This window comes from Rutilus rutilus (genome assembly GCF_951802725.1).
Source record: "Rutilus rutilus genome assembly, chromosome: 12".
In the NCBI taxonomy this organism is placed as follows: domain Eukaryota; kingdom Metazoa; phylum Chordata; class Actinopteri; order Cypriniformes; family Leuciscidae; genus Rutilus; species Rutilus rutilus.
The window spans coordinates 8,190,214-8,208,270 of NC_140217.1; the positions used below are offsets into that span (position 1 = coordinate 8,190,214).

The window sequence follows — 18,057 nt, forward strand, 5'->3', positions numbered from 1 at the left end:
CTTATGGACTTGATGAAAAAAATCCACTTTCATGATGGTCAAGGAAAATCATTCTTTCTTCAAGACTTCTCAATTTGTGATCTATTAAAGTAATACAAGTCATACAGGTTTGGAATGACAATAAAATTGGGGAAATTATGACATTTACTTATTTTGGTGAGCCATTCTTCTAAAAAACGCAGCCTCTGTATTTTTTACATTCATGTTACATTCATGCGAGGATGATAGATTACACTATAAATATACTATTTTTAAAGAAATATTAAAGTCATGATGACATATGACATGTTTACTTATATGAAATTGTAATGGATTAAATTGCTTTTTTTTTTTTTCTTGTAAATGTAATTGATGCATAAGAAAAAGTGTTAATATGGACAAAATCCTGCAAAATATGTGGAATAATAAACCGTTGATTTAAAAAAATATGCACACCACCATCAATTATTCCTATCTCATTGTATAATGGTAATTAATGCATTGGGAACAATAAAAAAAATGAATACAGATTCATACATGCTGTAAATATTGTTCATTGAAGTAATCTAATGCACTCATGTAAAAGCATAAAATCTTATTAGTGCTACCAAAGTATGTTTTATTGATAAAAGTTTACCTGTACATTTCAACAACTGGTTCTGTTTTGACTTTTACATACTGTACAAAATTCTTCTTTCTTTGCAATTAAATTTCTCATAACAAATTCAAACAAATCACTGTATAATTACAAAAATCCTGTTTGAAATACTAACGATATTAGATTCTTGAATCTTTCTGAAACTACAGCAGTCTTTAAATGCCTCTGTCTGAGACAGTCAGCCATAACATGTCTTTTATGAATATGCCGGTCGTCCTGCTGCTGGAAGTTCATTATTTGGTCCTGGTGCCTCCAGATGTTGTCACTGCTTCATTCGGTCCGTGAATATGTTCACTTGCGGAAGCGTTTAAACAGTGGATGAATATTCTTGATTCCCGAAGACTTGCTACCGCGGGACGCCTGGTATTCCATGTAGACTGTATCGTCTGCACCAGACATGGAGCTCATAGTTCCCAAACGCCGAGAAAACTGCAGAAAACAGTTCATTAAAATAATCTTCACTGGCACGTTAAGCAGGTTAACAAAGCATCTTAACGCATTTAGAGATTAACAATCATTATGATGCTTAAATGCACATCAGTGCTATAGACCTTATGCGCCAGAGAAACAAGTGCGCAGCCATCTTTAGAATATTGTCTTTGAACTTCCGCTTTAGCGGTAGCTCTGTATATTTCTACGGCATCGCTGTGGAAGAGTAATTAGCTGGTGAAGTGGATTTACTTATTGTTGAGTTAACGAAAGTTATCATGAGCATTGTAATGTTTAAAGCAGATGTCTTAACTACATATGTCAGTAGACCGGGAAGATTTTAAAATGGGCAGTTTTAAGTACATTTAAATTTAAAATAGAAATTTCATAAATTCTTAAGATCGCTGTGGAAATACAAACCAGAAGACAAAAGACAAAAAGCGTAGCGCTGAAAAGGAGCGGGGCTACATAAGATCTATAAACCTGTTCTCAGTTGATCTAAACATTTAATTCGCTCAAGGCACAGTTTGGAAGAAAGTTGTTTTCTATACAAAATATATAGAGCTGCACGATTAATCGTTAAAAGATCGCAATCTCGATTCAAACCATTAAGACCAGTGTTTGCCGTTTCTATGGTTAATGATCAAGATCAGCAGAGCCAAGAATACAAGTTTTTCCGGGCTCAAAACAGCGACACTCACTGAGCAAACAAATGAGGCAGCAGAAAGAAACAAAAACGAGTGGAGATACCTGCAGCTTCCCTCCCACTTCTCCTATCACCACTTCCTCTTCTGCGTCAAGATCAGATGCTGCCAGAACCTTGTGCAAGAGCTGCTGCTGTTCATCACGAGAGGAAAACATCAAGTCTTCCTCCTCCATCCCAGCCAACTTTGTGATCACCTAAAAAGAGACGAAAAGAATACGTGACAGACCAAGACCCAATTTAACTTCCTGTTTGGCTAGCATTCCCAATCAGAATAATCAAACTGATGTGTTTGCAGTTCACGTATAGCCTTGAAACCTTGAAACTGTATCCCTGGTCCACCAGGAAGCGCTGTCTCTTGGTGGAATAAGCCATTTCCTGTGTGTCCTGAGAGACGAGCGAGTAGAAGTAAGCATTGTATTCCTCCGCAACCATACCTGTAAAAAAAAAAAAAGTTTTATATACAGCTTTTGTTTGACATTTTGCAGTACGATTGGTTAAATGGTTATTCCTTTTATGCAATTCCTTTACTATAAATTCTAAAAGATCTCAGAAATATGTATTATAATATACAACATCTAACCATTTAGAACTAGACCGTCTAAATGGTCTACCCAGATATCCCATAATGATGGTGGAAGTGTTGCTACCTTTCTTGGCTCGCAGCACTCTGCCCAGTCTCTGAGCTTCCTGACGACGGGAACCGCCATGAGAGGAGATCTGGATGAGCACGTTTGCCTCCGGCAGGTCGAAGGAAGTATCTCCTACCTGACAGAAGAAGAGAACAAGAGACGACAGAATAAGGGTCCATTCACACAGAACGCAGTTTTCCATTCCACTGCGCTTCTTTCCCATTGTTTTTCAAGGTAAATACGCTAGACGGACGTGTTTGACCGTCTTTTGCAGAGTCTCGCGCATGATATTCTAAAACGAAAGCTGTCTTTTTTTAGTTTTTCGTTCCACTGACCTGCGTCTCACGTTTTTAACCGCAGAAACGAGTTCTGTGTGAAGGGACTCTAAGAATAACAATCAAACCAGCCAAAAAGATACGCAAGAGTCAAAATGGCTTTTTAAGGGCTAGATAAAGGGAACGAGTATGAGAAAACATCCTTGACCTAGCTCCACAAGTTCAACTTGGTATGTTGTTGCATTTCAAAATGTAAAACACTGTAAATAAATGTCAAAGCCTTTCAGTTAGTTCAGTAAATACACAAGTAAATCCTTAATTTCCTGGAGCTAAAACTAAAAAGCATTTGTATCGCCAAATGTAGCGATAAATGTTATTCTGTGATATGAACAAAGTCAACACACAGTTTCTTGATCATTTTGTTGGTGTTGTCTACAAGATAGAATGCTTTATCATAATTAGGGCTGCACGATTTGGGGAAAATTTCATATTGCGATAATTGAGGTCAATATTGCGATTGCGATATAATAAACAAATGGTTTCATGAGTCAACTTGCTTGGTTCTCAAGGAAAATAAATGCACACACAGATTAGTGATAATCTGCCTAAAGAAAAAAGTTCTTTAGTCAAGAGCAGTGAGTGTTTTTCTCTGTTCCCTTTATTCTTTGATTAACTTTAGCGACAGATATAATTAGTGGCTACTGTGTACTGTCCCTTTAAGACCAGCTGCTGCTGTCAGAGACGCGGATCTCACACGCGCCTCATTCTCTCACGAGTCACAACTCTTCACGTTCATCGTAAGACTACTCTTATGTTATGAAGATACTCGACATAAAGACATTTTGGCATAATTGTGTGTGTTATTGTTCGTTCAAGCTCGAAAGAGAACTGTATTCTGGCATGCTGTTTTGTGCGCACGCACGATATTAGCGCGAGTCTTTCTGTGTCACAGTCAGGACATTCACTGACAGCGCGTTCTTTTTTGTCTTATCGCGCATGAATGGTTTAAAAGCATTTGCATGAATAAGAGCGGGATCATGTAACTAACCAAAGGATGCCAAAAATTAACAATTTTGCGTCATATAATCGCGTAGGCTTGACATCGCGATTGCAATTGCGATTAATCGTGCAGCACTAATCATAATCAAACAAGCTTATACTTTATTGCAGAACAAGTCAAAGGCATTTAATGGGGTTAAAAATAAATAAATATGGTGTTCTTCATAATTGTGCTTTTGGTTATTCATAGGCTTTTAAGGACATCCATAAAAATGTACTTTCGTTTTTGCGGTAGCTCTTTATATGGCATCCATTGTCGAAGAGTAATTAGCTGGTGAAGTGGATTTACTTATTGTGGAGTCAACAAAAGTTATCATGAGCATTGTAATGTTTGAAGCAGATGTCATAAATATAAGTAGACTGGGAAGATTTCTGAACGAGTAGTTCATTCATAAATCTGTAAGATCTTACCTTCATGCTGTGGAAATACAAACCGGAAGACAGAACACAAAGAGTGCAGTGGCGGCTATTATAAGGTCTATTACATGCCTTGTTTAAACACCTAGCATACAGCCCTTTCCTATGCAGATACTCTTATCTTATTTGAATAGCCTGACTTTTAAGGACAATCATATCAGCACATGTGCATCACTTTTCCCACTAAATCATTTGCATTAAGGTAGAACGTAAAGTTAAAAAGGTCAGAACAGCATCCCCAAAACCAGTCTCTCATGTAACCCACATGCATGTTTCTGACAATGCTTTTTATTTTATTTGATGCCCATCATTTTGTTGGATGTTTGATCTCTTTGTATTTACTCAAAATGAGTAATGCATATTTCCATATAAATTCAAGCTGAAGTGTGTAATTTCTGCAACATTAGCATCCGCCCCAAAAATGACAGGTTATTTACTGCTTGATTTACTTTACCATGACTTGTGGATATGGGGTTTAATCTTGTTTAAAATTTAAAGACATTTAGATTCATGATGTTTTGGACATCAGATTCAGCAGAGAGAGTTTGTTGGCTGATTTAGATAGAAGTAAGTATGATAAAAAAAAAAAAAAAGCTTGTCCAGTACTGAGCTTTGTCAGGTCATCATGACAAATTATCTTAGACACAAGAATGTTATTAGCGTTTCTAAATCACCTAAACTGCAGAAATGTACTTTTCTTGTAAATGGGTGGAACGTCAAGATCTGAAAGGAATTAAAGCGTCACAACAGTGCCGGTCACCTCTGCTGAACTCTCCTATACAGCAACATCTGACTGTGTAAAAGGGTTGTTGATATTTCATTAGATGCCATTTAAATTGAATAGCATTACTGATTTTCATCTGTTGCAGACTGTTTTACTTGTGTAAAAGATGCTAAGAATAACGCCTCAAAAATTTAAAGAAAAATACTTATCCACAGTTTCACAAGGAAATGGACAGAGAAAAGCAGTTTACCTTGGAGATGAAGATGGTATTGATTTTGGGATTGTGTTTAAAGTTTTGAAGGATCTGCATACGTTCTCCTTGAGATGTGGGTCCATAAATATACGGTCTGAAAAGAGAGAGTTTAAAGAGAGATGTACTTCCGTTTTTGCGGTAGCTCTTTATATTTCTATGGCATCATTGTCGAAGAGTAATTAGCTGGTGGTATGTGTGCATTTACACATAAATCATACATGCCATATTTTGTGCTTTGAAGGACACTTTGATCCAACAATTATAAAATTGTTATTTGTTGACATCGATGGTTCCATGAAGAACTTTTAATATTCAGGGAACCTTTCCACTGTGCAAAATATTCTTTATAGTGGAAAATGGTTCTTCGGAATTTTAAAATGTTCTTCACAGAAAAAAAAAAAAAGGTTCTTATATAGAGACAGAGCGCATTTAGGCAATCCAACCGTCTCCATTGACTTTGCATTGCGAGAGGCTGCCTCCTTGTCATTTCTTGCTTCTAACAAAAGACAGAAAAATGCCTAAAAGCTGCTGTGTGACAAGGTGTACAGCAAACAAGCTAAGAAACCCAGAAATAAGTTTTTATTAGCTCTCGACCCCAAAAAACGAGTGTTTAGGACATAAAAGTGGATACAGGCAGTTGAGACAGAGCGTCACGTGTCTCATTACTCTGAGAACTAACGTACGCCCGCTGGAGGAGACCGTAATCGGCAACACAGGATAGTTTATCTTACAGAAATATAATATATAAAACTGACATTTGGATATTTGACTCACCAGTGACCAAATGTTTAACCTACTGCACACGTGGTGTATTTTAGTGCATACGGAGTGTCAGGATCCCACAATTTACCCATTCGTTCCAGCCTGTATCCACTTTTATGTCCTCAAACGCTCGTTTTTTGGGGTCGACAGCTTATGAAAACTTATTTCTGGGTTTCTTAGCTTGTTTGCTGTACATCTTGTCACATAGCAGCTTTTAGGCATTATTCTGTCTTTTGTTAGAAGCAAGAAATGACAAGGAGGCAGTCTCTCGCAATGCAAAGTCAATGGAGACGGTTGGATTGTTTTCCCCTTTGGTGGGCGTGGTCTTCAGATTATGATGCGTTGAACTCTGTCTCTATGGCAGTGGTTCCCAAACCTTGTCTCCCTAATCAAACACACCTGATTCAACTCATCAGCTCGTTATCACATAGGTTAATGAGCTGATGAGTTGAATCAGGTGTGTTTAAGTAGGAAGACAAAGAAAACGTGCAGTGTTGGGGGTACTCCAGGACAGGTTTGGGAACCACTGCTCTATGGCATCACTTAAAAAAAAAAAAATATATATATATATATATTTTTAAGAGTGTACAAAGGGGTTCACATGCTTACAAATGTATTTAAATTTGATTAGAGACCTATGCAATGCAATAGCACTGCACAGCATATTTCTAGCAGAATCACACTGTATATACACATGCATTATATACAATATAAACTATAAAATTCTAAAATAAAACCAAACAAAAGTTTGCAAATTTCACCTCAAAAACCCTCAGGCTCCTGCTAAGTCCTAGAACAACCTCTCAGTAGAGTAAGAGATTTAGAGTCTAGCCTTTCAATTTCTTTGAAAGAACTTTACCAGGAAAATCCCATTCATTTGGCAAAGTTAAAGTGATTAACAGTAAAGCAAAGCTGATTACAGGTTGCACCAGGGACAGTCTAATATAATTTTTGCTGCTTTCTAGAGCACCTTTTTTTCAGGTTTGCATCATGGCCTTACAACATACATTCAAAATCCTTTTGAAAGGTGTTTAAGACATGGTTTGGAACATTTCAGTTCATCCAGTGTGTAGATCTCTTTCGTAAAAGCTTCTCCTTTCCAGGCTTTTAGTAAGCTATGGCTTTGTTGATATTACTCTAGTACAAATCTTTTACTAGTCCTCAAAAGACCCTAAAGAAAAGCTCTGAATTTTTTTTTTCCTCATTTTCTCAATAGAGATTTCATTTAGCAATACTGCTTAAACCTTTCAAAATGGAAATAGCATGACCTCTGAGGCTGTTAGGTGATGGTATATGCTTCTGTAAAAGAGTTATTAAAAATCATGTTTAATTGCTGAATTCTCAATGAAAAACTGCACCACTTAAAAGCTCCACCAATAAGAGAAACCAAAAAAAAAAAAAAAGCTGTTACTTGGATGAACAGCAGATTTTCAATCTGGCAATTTTACAGTAAAAAAATTGTTATGTGTGAAAACCAATAACAAGTAGTTATTCATGCATACATTAATTGAAATACATGTAGTAGTATTTTTGTCTCGATTTTTGAATTGAATGGGTCTGGGTTAGCCTAGAAATCTAGACGGACCCTAGCGGCAGCTAATTTTATTTTGCAGCTGGTGTCGTCTAGCAACTCTCCGTTGGGTTGCGAGCTGGAAAAACCGAACTCTAGTCAGGCCAATCACATCGTGTATAAAGTCGGTGGGCGGGCTTAACATAATGACGACAGAGTTCCGCGTGAATTCCCTGCTACTTGAAAACAAAGAAGATGGCTGCTGTTGCTGGCGAACAACGGTCTTTCGAATCGGCTTTGGTCGTGACTCTGGAGGACTTGGAGTTAAGCTTTACTTTGAGAAAAGAACAAAGAACGGCGCTGAAGTCATTCTTTAAAAAGGAAGACAAGTTCGGAGTTTTGCCGACCGGATACAGCAAAAGTTTAATCTATCAACTAGCTCCGCTGGTGGGAAAACGCTCTGGTTGGTTGTAGCGCTATCCTATTGCGTGCAGAGGGAATTTGAAAGACAACCGTTTATCCCGCCCCTCGGATTGAGCCCTGCCAATGGTGTGTTCCCAGATCTTGATGTGGGTCTGGCTTGTCAGGCTAGGTCTGGGTGATATTTCTACTTTTATCTATTTGGATAAAATTCTGTATTTATTTTTTAAAGAAAATTATATTTTTATATAACCAGCCCAGTGTTATCCTACAAACAATGTTCATATTGAAGCTATGAAAACAAATATAGTGAATGTAACCATCTAGGTTATACTACACATTATGTACAAAAAAGGTTAAAATCACAATACATTCTAACATTGTAACAACTACATTACAATCCAAAAACAAAAAGAATACTTTTTAAAGCAAAAGTTAAATTCACTAAACTAAAAATTAAAATAGAAACAAAAAAAGCACAGACTAAATGTAAAACTGGTAAGAGGAACTAAACGCGTTAACAATATCTCACGAGTTATTTTGTAGCCCTTAATATAGCATGTCTCATATTTAGGACAAATTGGATTATGCACTTTCCCCGCAGCAGCCCTCTGCTATTTTTCAATGCGCTCGTAACATCAAAACGGTACCGCCTCATCCTAAATTGTTTATAAGATATACAAACTCGATATTGCCCAGCCCTAATTGATTCTAAGTTTTGTTATGTCATGATTCATAGAGCAGGTTGGTTTGGTTCATGGCTTATAATGTAAAACATTTCAAGCCTATAAAGCAAATAAATAGGGGAAAATACATAATAGAAGAGGCCAATGAAAAAGTTGAGCTCTACAACAAACTTTGTAAAAATAAATAAATAAATAGGCAAGCACAATGTTGGGGTAAAAGCGCTGGTGCACACACGAGTGTGTGACCATGTGCAAATAAAATAAGGCATTACTTGTTCAGACGGATGGCGTATTCTTTCAGAGCAAAGACGTTGTCGGCAAAGACGATGATCTTGTCGTTTCTCCGCTCGTGGAAGCGGATCAGGAACTGACATGCACGGAACTTGTTGGGATTCATGGTGTAGAACAGAATTCTCTTCTTCGTCTTTATGGCCACATATTCACGATAAAACTCAGGAGACATGGGACACCATACCTAGAGATACAGGGACTGTGAACACTCAAGGGAAATGAATAAAGCACACGCAGCACTTTTTACATTTTCTATACAACACCCAAGAAGTCTTCTGAAAGGACACAAATGCACATAACATGGAGCACGTGTACAAATTACGGAAGCTCAAATTATGGATAAGAACAAACCTCACTGGTTCATGCAAATCTGAGCTGCTGTTTACTACATTTGATGTGCTCTATGTATGTGAATAAAAGCCGAAATTAAACCTGTTAATAGTCTACAGTAGTGATCATGTCTTTTAAGAACATATAGGATTACTTTACCAATAAAATAAAGTGGATTAGCCACATGGATGAGCTCCTCACAAGGTTTATCCGATAAACTCTGTCACTAATCCATGAAGCTTCTATTTAATTAAACATTTTAAAAGTATATAGAATATATGGAGTTTATTATATTATACATTTTATATATATCTTTTAATATAAAAAAAAGGAAGACATTTTTTTTTATATTAGATTCACATTTCTAAACACTTTCTGCAGTTAAGATCTATAAGATCTATATTTGTTTTTAGATTAACGAGACACTCTTATTCACATAGCCTAAAACTGCATAGTAATACTTAACTTCACTAGAATAAAAAAGCGTAACAAGAAACATTTACAATGAATATAGAAATTTCCATGAAAATACTTTTTTTTAAAGTCTGTAGTAATTTTGTATATTTTTAGGCTATACATCTAATTTATATATTTGCCTCACTGACTGACTTGACTGCAATATTTATTCTTTTAGTTAAACAAACCATGCTAAAAGATTTACCAAAAATGTGATAAATAGCCTGATTTGCATTGGAAGTTTTAGAGAACCTCTTTCTGTGTTCAGAACACAGTGAACAATGCATAGGTCGGTACATGTGGTTTTCTGCTCATGTGGCTAAATAGTGTGGCTTTGTTTAGTAAGATCTAAAATTACAAAGCAATATTGAATAACAGTACTGTATTTTGTTTGTGCACCAGGCTCCAAAGCCTCAAAATGCAATGCTTAATAAGTTCATTAACCCTGTTGACCCTCCCAACACGTTTCAGAGATCAATCTAACAATTCACATTGTGGAATATACACATGAAAAGCACATTTGTTGGTTATTTTGTATTATGGGGAGAAAGGATCACAATGGTTTTTCACAGCTCACCTCAGCACACTGGACTTTAGCAATGTAACCATTGTTCTGTAGTTCCATCCAGTTTGCCTCAAAGAGCTTCGGCCCGATCAGGAAGTTGAGATCGACAATCTTATCGTCCTCTCTCACTAGTGTGGCAGTGAGACCCAGTTTACAATGAGCCTGGACAATCGTCAGAACACGACGGAACATCTTTGCTGCAAGACAAGCACAAAAGAGTCAACAATCTGTATGGTTTTCATTTACATTCCATTAAACACATAATTTCTCTGTCCTCGTTGAAAGCATGCTGAGCAAAATGACAAAATTCCAGCCAATCAGAAGATTCCTCAAATATTCAATTTTATTTTGCTGCTCCATGATTTTCTGCTTGAAGATACAGACATTAAAACTTTGTTTTGCTGTAAATTTGATATTAGGTGGCTGCTTTTGGTTTTTCTGAACTAAGATAGAAATTTAAAGGGGTCATGACATGAGAAATCAAATTTGCATTGATCTTTTGACATGTAAGAGGTCTTTGTACCAAGTTTCATAGCTTAAACCAACTCATTATAAACAAAGCATTTATTTAATCAAGCTTGAACAGCTTGTTTTGATACTGGGTGACCTGTGACATCACACAGTCATAAACATTTGCATATGCCTGCCTCCAGAGCAAGACATCGACAATAGTTATACATCATAGGCCCCACCCACTGGCATTCGGTCGTTTAACGGCAGACATTTGCCTACACTGGATGTGAGCTTCACGTCAAAGGCAAATAGAACCCATTAGACTTAGTCTATTATAATTACTGACACTGTCTACACTGGATACAGTATACAGATGCAACTTCAGTTTCTGACACACTCCATGTGCTTGAGTCTGTCGACAACAGGGCAAATGGAAGAGTGAAAGAACGATCGCTTTGACGCGTCCAGTTTAAACAGTACAGACTTCAGAAGGATCCCAGTGTTGGAAACAAGTGGATGGTTTATTTTATTGGCATCCCGGATCACGTCTGAGGATTATGTTTGTTCGGAGCATTTTGTTCTGTCAGCGAGGTACAGTGTAATGGAGAGTTTGCAAAGAAACTTTAGTAGAAAGATGAAGCAGTTAACTGTACTGGATCTGACAGCAGCTGCATCACAAACCTTATGCAAATGATGGGTTTATATGAACAATGTTTTTAAAACACTTACTCGTGTGCAATAGCGAGTGGGCGTTGATACGGTTTCCTATGCAGTGATGTTAGCAAATCATAACAGTGGCCTTTTCCTGACAAGCTTTAAAGGTCAAAACCCATTTCAGACAGAGGGTCAGAATGAAGTTTGAAAATAATTGTTTTTCTACTTATACATTTGTTTTTTTGTGCAAAAAAACTTTATTAATATTATAAGTGAACCTCAAGGAACATATTTAAACAATTAAAAATTTCATGACATAACCCCTTTAAATGGTTAGTTTGCCCAAACATTAAAATTCTGTATTTGTTTATTCATTCGCATTTTGTTCCAAACCCATAAGACTTCTGTTCGTCTTCAGAACACAAATGAAGATTCTGTTAATATTCACATCATTTTTGTCCAACCATTCAAAGTGTAAGTAATCAACATTTTGATTGCCTGATCAAAGTCAGGCAATCAACTGCTTCAAAAAGTTCATAAAGACATCATACACGCAATCAGTTTGAATCAAGCAGTTTAATCTAAGCCTTCAAATGGACACGGATGTACACATAGAACACATCAAATAACGGAAGCTCAAATTATGGATAAGAACAAACCTCACTGGTTCACACATAATTGATTTGATGTGCTCTATATAGCCAAAATGAAACCTGTTCATAATATACAGTAAAGCGATCACGTCTTTTCAGAACACTTAGAATAAACATGTTTTTATTAACTTTTTGAAGCTTGAACATGTTGATTAAAGTCTTCCTTTAGCTCAAACAGAAGATCTTTGATAATGCATGGTGCTAAAAACTTTTGATTCCCAGGGATAGAAAGAACTGATCAAATGTGTGTTTCTTTGGATAAAACCATCTGCCAAATGCAGAAATGTAAATGGTTACCTAGACTTTCAATGGATGGACAAAAATAATTTGAATATTAGAAATATCTTTAATTATTTGATCTTTTTTTTTTTTTTTTAACAACATGAGGATGAGTCAATGATGACAGATTTTTTTGGGTAAACTAACTTAACTAACTTGACTTAAATTGTTTAAAATATTCGCTATTCAAAATCTAACCAACAGCAGTGATGACTGAATTACGGATTGTTTTCTGTCTTGAAATTTCACTGTGGGTGGAGCTAACTATTGTGAAGTGAGGAAAACAAAAAAAACAGAGTGACCAAAAAAATGAGCATGGAAGATGTGATTTCTTGCTTGACATTTTGTCAAGTTGCACTCCCAAACACAGCCTACCTGGGATTGTGTGCACCTCATCCAGAATAATTAGCCCCCACTCTTGACTTTTCATCCACTCCATGACCCTCTCAGCTTCCCATGAGCGTTTGGTGGTGTGGCCCAGCATAGAGTAGGTGCTGATGGCCACTGAGCAGCCGATGGGTTTGTCCTTAGCATCTGAAGTGAAACGGCAGATCTGGGAGTCATCAATGGTGGACCACATCTTAAACTGAGCCTTCCACTGTTCCACTGACACAGAGGAGTTTCCCAACACCAGGCAGCGCTTACGCACTGTGCAGGCAGCAGTGACGCCTACCAGTGACTTACCAGCACCTGTGGGAAAGAAGAGTAGAATAACAAAAGACGTCACTGTAGATTCAATTTATTTTAACTCAATAATTCCATTAGCTTCTAACCCAGAGTTGCTCTTGTAACTCAATTGTAAATTCTTTGAGTTTTTCATTCTACTAAGTACACTGTAAAGTTTCTAGATTGACAGCCGTATTTTATTGCGCAATTGAACTGGAACTGTGATGTAGGGGTGGGCGATATCACCAAAATCTTATTTCACTATATGGGTACTTTTATTTCATGATAACGATATATATCACAATATAGTTATATTTGCTTTAAATAAGGTTATGATATCAAAAAAAATGTATACCATTGAAATTCATAATTCTTATCAATTATTAATTCTTATCTTTCAGTATCATTTAAAAAAAAACTAATACTAGCCTAAAAAAAAATCTCTCAAGCTAACTGAAGACAGGTAAACTGATTAAAAAGAGCAAAGAAAACAAACTACAATCAAACAAAGACACAAATGAAATAGACCTAACTGAAAAACTTCAAGCACTAGAAATGCTACATAGCCTAAAATGTATAAAGTAATCAAATGTATAAAAAAAAACAATGCATAGTCTTTACTGTGTAAATTAAATATACATCTATTCTTATCAAAGTTACAAAAGTGATTCAGTCAAGAGCAGTGAGAGATTTTCTCATTTATTTTTGTTTGATTAACATTAATAACGACAGCAGGTCAATTTGGATGCTGTCCCTTTAAGACCAACTGCATGGATCCAATATACTCGTACATTTTCTTTCTCAACTGTTTACGTTCGCTTAAGACATAAATGACACTGTTTACTTGCAAATGCATAGTCACTTAGACACATATGCATGTGTTTTTAACCGTTCAGGTCCAATTAGGCGAAAAAAAAAAAAAACAGTTCAGTTCTCGCGCGCTATATGAACTGCGGCTTCAGAATCGCGCGTCTCTCAGAGAGCGCGCACATATACTGAAAAGAGAATGTTTCCCAGCGAATTGCTCTTCAACGGTTTAAAATCACTTGTTTTTAAACCGTAATGCTTAAAAACGCATGCAAACAATAAGCTTTCGTGACCATGCAGCACAGAAACCTCACATGAGCGCAACCGCGATAGAGACGATAGTCCAAAATCTCTACCGGTTACTTGTGTGTCCCGGTACATCGCCCACCCCTACTGTGATGGTTGAAAGTGATAACCAACGGAAGAGACTAAACGTGACAACCTTTTTTAAAGTACTTAATTCAACAGTTTTTATATGTTTATACATTTTTTTTATACATTTTTACTGATCACAAAGAAACACTTTATTGAAGTAAAATTGTCCTGGAAAATGAATATTTCATTAATAATTATAACAAATATCCATCCAGGCTGAGGCAGAACTCCTGAATATCCATGTATTTATCATAATTGCTGAAAAGAGAAAATGATAGCAAATAGTCTAAAATTGCTAATTTCATATTTATTTTGGCCAAATAATATCATTTAATTTTGTAATTACATATTCCAAAGTCTAGTCTGTTTATTCAGCTGTGGATGCAGAGCCACGCTCTGCTATAGTACAGGACTAAGCATCACCTGCTTCTGGAAAGAAATAATTCAAACACTGTGCAGATGTTCAGAGATAGTTTACCGCAAGGCAGGACGATGACTCCAGATCGAGCTCTACCGTTCCCAAACATCTTCCTCAGACTCTTTTCCTGATATGGTCTCAGCACAGCGGTGGGCTTCAGGTCCATGTTAATGTCAGGGTTCACCGTGTCATTACGGAAGTCGTATTCCGCCAGCAGGGGATACTCCAACTGAATGCAGCGCTTCTGAATTTCCTCAATCATTTCCTACCAAGGTTCAGCAGAAACAGAAAGAAGGAATTAGATTATTGCGCGTGAAATTGAATGCTCTAATCTAACGATTGGACAGCTAACACAATTTTTTTAAACTCGGGGGGGCGAAGGAGGGACTTATTTAGAAGGTGGGGCTTATTCCACCATATTGCGCATTGCACTTTCTCCCATAGTGATATGAATGTCTTTGTATATCTTAAGTCAATGGAGGAACTGTCAAGGTAAACAAACTATAAATTCACAATCAAGTAACATCTCATTCAAACATAGACACACACCTGACGGATCTCAAATGACACTGTTTGCGTCTCTTCCTCCTCCTCCTCCTCTTTATCCATCTGTTCGTAGTAACTGAAGATGTCATCTGGCACCTGAGTTCCTGAGCGCTGCTCATCTGCTGGCTGGGAGGTGGATGGACCACCATTGTCCTGCTGAGACTTTGAGATCTGGACAGGACGACACAACAGGTTTTGGTATAAAAAATGAGCCTTCTGCTTCGCTATAAGTGTCTTTATGTCAACATGTTTTTGTGCTGTATGCAAAATTGAGACTGTGTATGCATTCATACTCACTGCTGATTTGCTAGAGATGACCTCAGTGATGAGCTCAGTCTCCTCACCATCAGCAGACCGAAGACGACAGTCCCGAATCACAGGGTCCTGTAACAGCCTCTGAATGACATCAGGGAACGCACTCTCCACAAAGTACCTGTTCTCAACACACACACACAGGTTCTCGTTCACTAACTGTGCGTACCCGGACATGGTTTGGGTGTGTTTTATGCAAGTGAGTTAACTTGGGAATGCTGTTGCTCATTTAGAATACTCCAAATTCATTAACGTTAGAACGACATCAAATTAGGATTATAGTAAATTAGGCGTTGGAACTCATTAGAAGTTCTTCTGTGCGTATAAATCCGCGAATTAGCGCATGAGACCCAATGTCTTAACTTGACTGCACTATTAATGCCCTGTGGTTGTTGCACAGTCTAGTTTATAAGGACTCATAGGTGGCAACTAAGTGCATACACTACCATTCAAACGTTTTTTAATACTAATAATTAATACTTTAATTCAGCAAAGATGCATTAAATTGATCAAAACTGAGAGTAACGACATTACAATGTTACCAAAGATTTCTATTTTAAATAAAGGCTGTTTTTTAACTTTCCATTCATCAAAGCATACTGAAAAAATGACGGTTTCCACAAAAATTTTAAAAAGAGAAACCGTTTTCAACATTGAAGATAATAAGCGTTTTATGAGCACAAAATCGGCATATTAGAATGAGTTCTGAAGATCGTGTGACACTGAAGACTAAAATTCAGCCTTGCCATTAGAGGAATAAATTGCATTTTAAGATATATTAAAATAGAATTGTATACAATTTCAAATTGTAATAATATTTTTGATCCTAAGCTTTTAAGTAATAGTTGACAATAAAGTTATCTCTCACCATTAAAGGACCAATTAAGTCAAAAGTTCGTCCAATGTCAAGATTCAAAACTAAAATTTTTCATTCAAGTTCAAGTAAATCCAAAGAGTTTATGGTCAATAAATGGTTTACAATTCACAAACTTCCACTTAACTACTCAAAATACCACCCATTATCCAATGAAATGACAGCAAATCATTCAATAGGCTATATATTCAATAAACAGAGTTTTCAATGACATAACTAACTTTAGTGAGAATTAAATAATGAACAATGTGTAAAAAACAAACTGACCTGTTGTGTTTCAGGACCATTTTGACTTTACCGTAGCTTACTGTGCACAGCTGCAGAAGAACAAAGAGAGAGAGAAGGTGAGTGTCTTTGGTGTGTATATATATATATATATATATATATATATATATATATAGAAATTGCTGAAATTGTAAAATTCAGACAGACTTGACTGCCAGCTCACACACACCTTAATAAACTGCACTATGCCATCTGGCACAGAGGTCTTGCTGAGTTTCTGCAGGTACTCAATGATGTCAGAGGTCTGCAGGCCGACGCTCACGGCGGCGTAGAGAGAATAGGCCGTCAGCTTGTACTCGTGCGCATGTATGGGTCTGCACACTGGCTCTGATATGGCCACCAAGAAGTCCTGAGCGTATTTATACACGGGAGAGAAAGCCTCTAGGAAGATGTGACCATCAGGAGCCTACAAGAGTCAGACACACAGATAAAGGGATAGGGACCCTCTTAATGGTGGTGGCTTCTGTTGTAAATGGCTAATCGATCAAGGATCTATAGTCTTACCACCCAAAGGGGTCGTGAAGAATGGTCGTTCTTGAGAAGCATCTGTAGTCTGTAGTCTTTGGCTCCATATTCATCCAGTTTAGTGCTGGATTCCTCCACCTGCTTCCCAGCAGCTGCTGGAATGGCCTCTTGAGACTCACTGCCTACCAGCTCTTCATCCTCCTCTTCCTCATCATAATAACGCTTCTTGGACTTCTTATCTAAAGTGAATAAACAACTACTTCAGCAATTTAAACAGGTGATGTGATGATCAATCCTGCTATTGAAGATCAGATTTTAGTTCTTGCTGGTTCAGGTGTCCATAGTAATAGTTTAAAGGGATAGTTATTCCAAACCTGTATGAGTTTCTTTCTTTTGTTGAACACAAAAGAAGATGTTCTGAAGAATGTCAATAACCAGACAGTTGACGGTGGCCATTGACATTCTTCAAAATATCTTCTTTTGTCTACAACAGAGGAAAGAAATTCATACAGGTAAGAAAATATTGACACAATATTCAATTTTGGGTGAACTATCCCTTTAATAGTATTTAGAAGCAATATCTACACTGTAACCTTTGTGGAAAAAAGTACACGGAAATAATATACTTTGTTTTTGCAATACGGTTCAAGTGATGTAATTTCTATTGAACTTGAATGTCATGTATTTAAACACTTGTTTATACATTACTTATGAACAAAAATAAGCTCGTGGTTATCTTTTAACAATCATGCCACCGTAGTGTTCTCTGCTACATCAGTTAAAAATGGGTAGATATCAATAAAAGCATATCTTGCATTGGTCCATCAATGTTTTGATTAAATTCATGTATTTATTTCTTAAGAATGGCGTCTATCTTACCTCGATCACTCTTATCTTTCTTTCCCATCGTGTCAGCCCTAGAAAACACTAACCTATAGTGAATTGAGTGATGGTTTAACACATTTTAATAATAAAACTGCAAGAGGATTCATTAAGACGTCACTGCTGTAGCGGCCATGTCTAGCACGCTTTCTCTACGGAAAAAAACGATGGACAAATGTAAACCAACCCCGAACGCCTACCGCCACCTGCAGGCTGCACGTGTAAATGCGCAAACTATC

The 18,057-nt window shown here is 36.9% G+C and overlaps 1 protein-coding gene across 1 annotated transcript; it reads right to left on the bottom strand.

Annotated features, from left to right (window-relative positions):
• Positions 1-344: 344 nt before the first annotated feature.
• ercc3 (excision repair cross-complementation group 3) lies at positions 345-18,016 on the bottom strand. Its single transcript, XM_084425565.1, has 15 exons — positions 17,816-18,016; positions 16,976-17,175; positions 16,641-16,877; positions 16,454-16,503; positions 15,298-15,433; positions 15,004-15,171; positions 14,515-14,719; positions 12,564-12,878; positions 10,162-10,346; positions 8,780-8,982; positions 5,127-5,223; positions 2,420-2,537; positions 2,088-2,206; positions 1,817-1,966; positions 345-1,066 (listed from the first exon to the last, which is right to left on the bottom strand). Exons 1-15 carry the CDS (start codon positions 17,841-17,843, stop codon positions 929-931), a joined length of 2,349 nt encoding a protein of 782 aa, XP_084281691.1. The 5' UTR covers positions 17,844-18,016; the 3' UTR covers positions 345-928.
• Between the last annotated feature and the right edge of the window lie 41 nt (positions 18,017-18,057).

Excerpts from the sequence above, each read along its gene's own strand:
- ercc3 (XM_084425565.1), bottom strand. The coding sequence starts at position 17,843 with ATGGGAAAGAAAGATAAGAGTGATCGAG. Across the intron at positions 5,224-8,779 it reads TACGCCATCCGTCTGAACAA|ACCGTATATTTATGGACCCA; the intron begins GTAATGCCTTAT and ends CTCTCTTTTCAG. Across the intron at positions 2,538-5,126 it reads ATACCATCTTCATCTCCAAG|GTAGGAGATACTTCCTTCGA; the intron begins GTAAACTGCTTT and ends TTCTTCTGTCAG.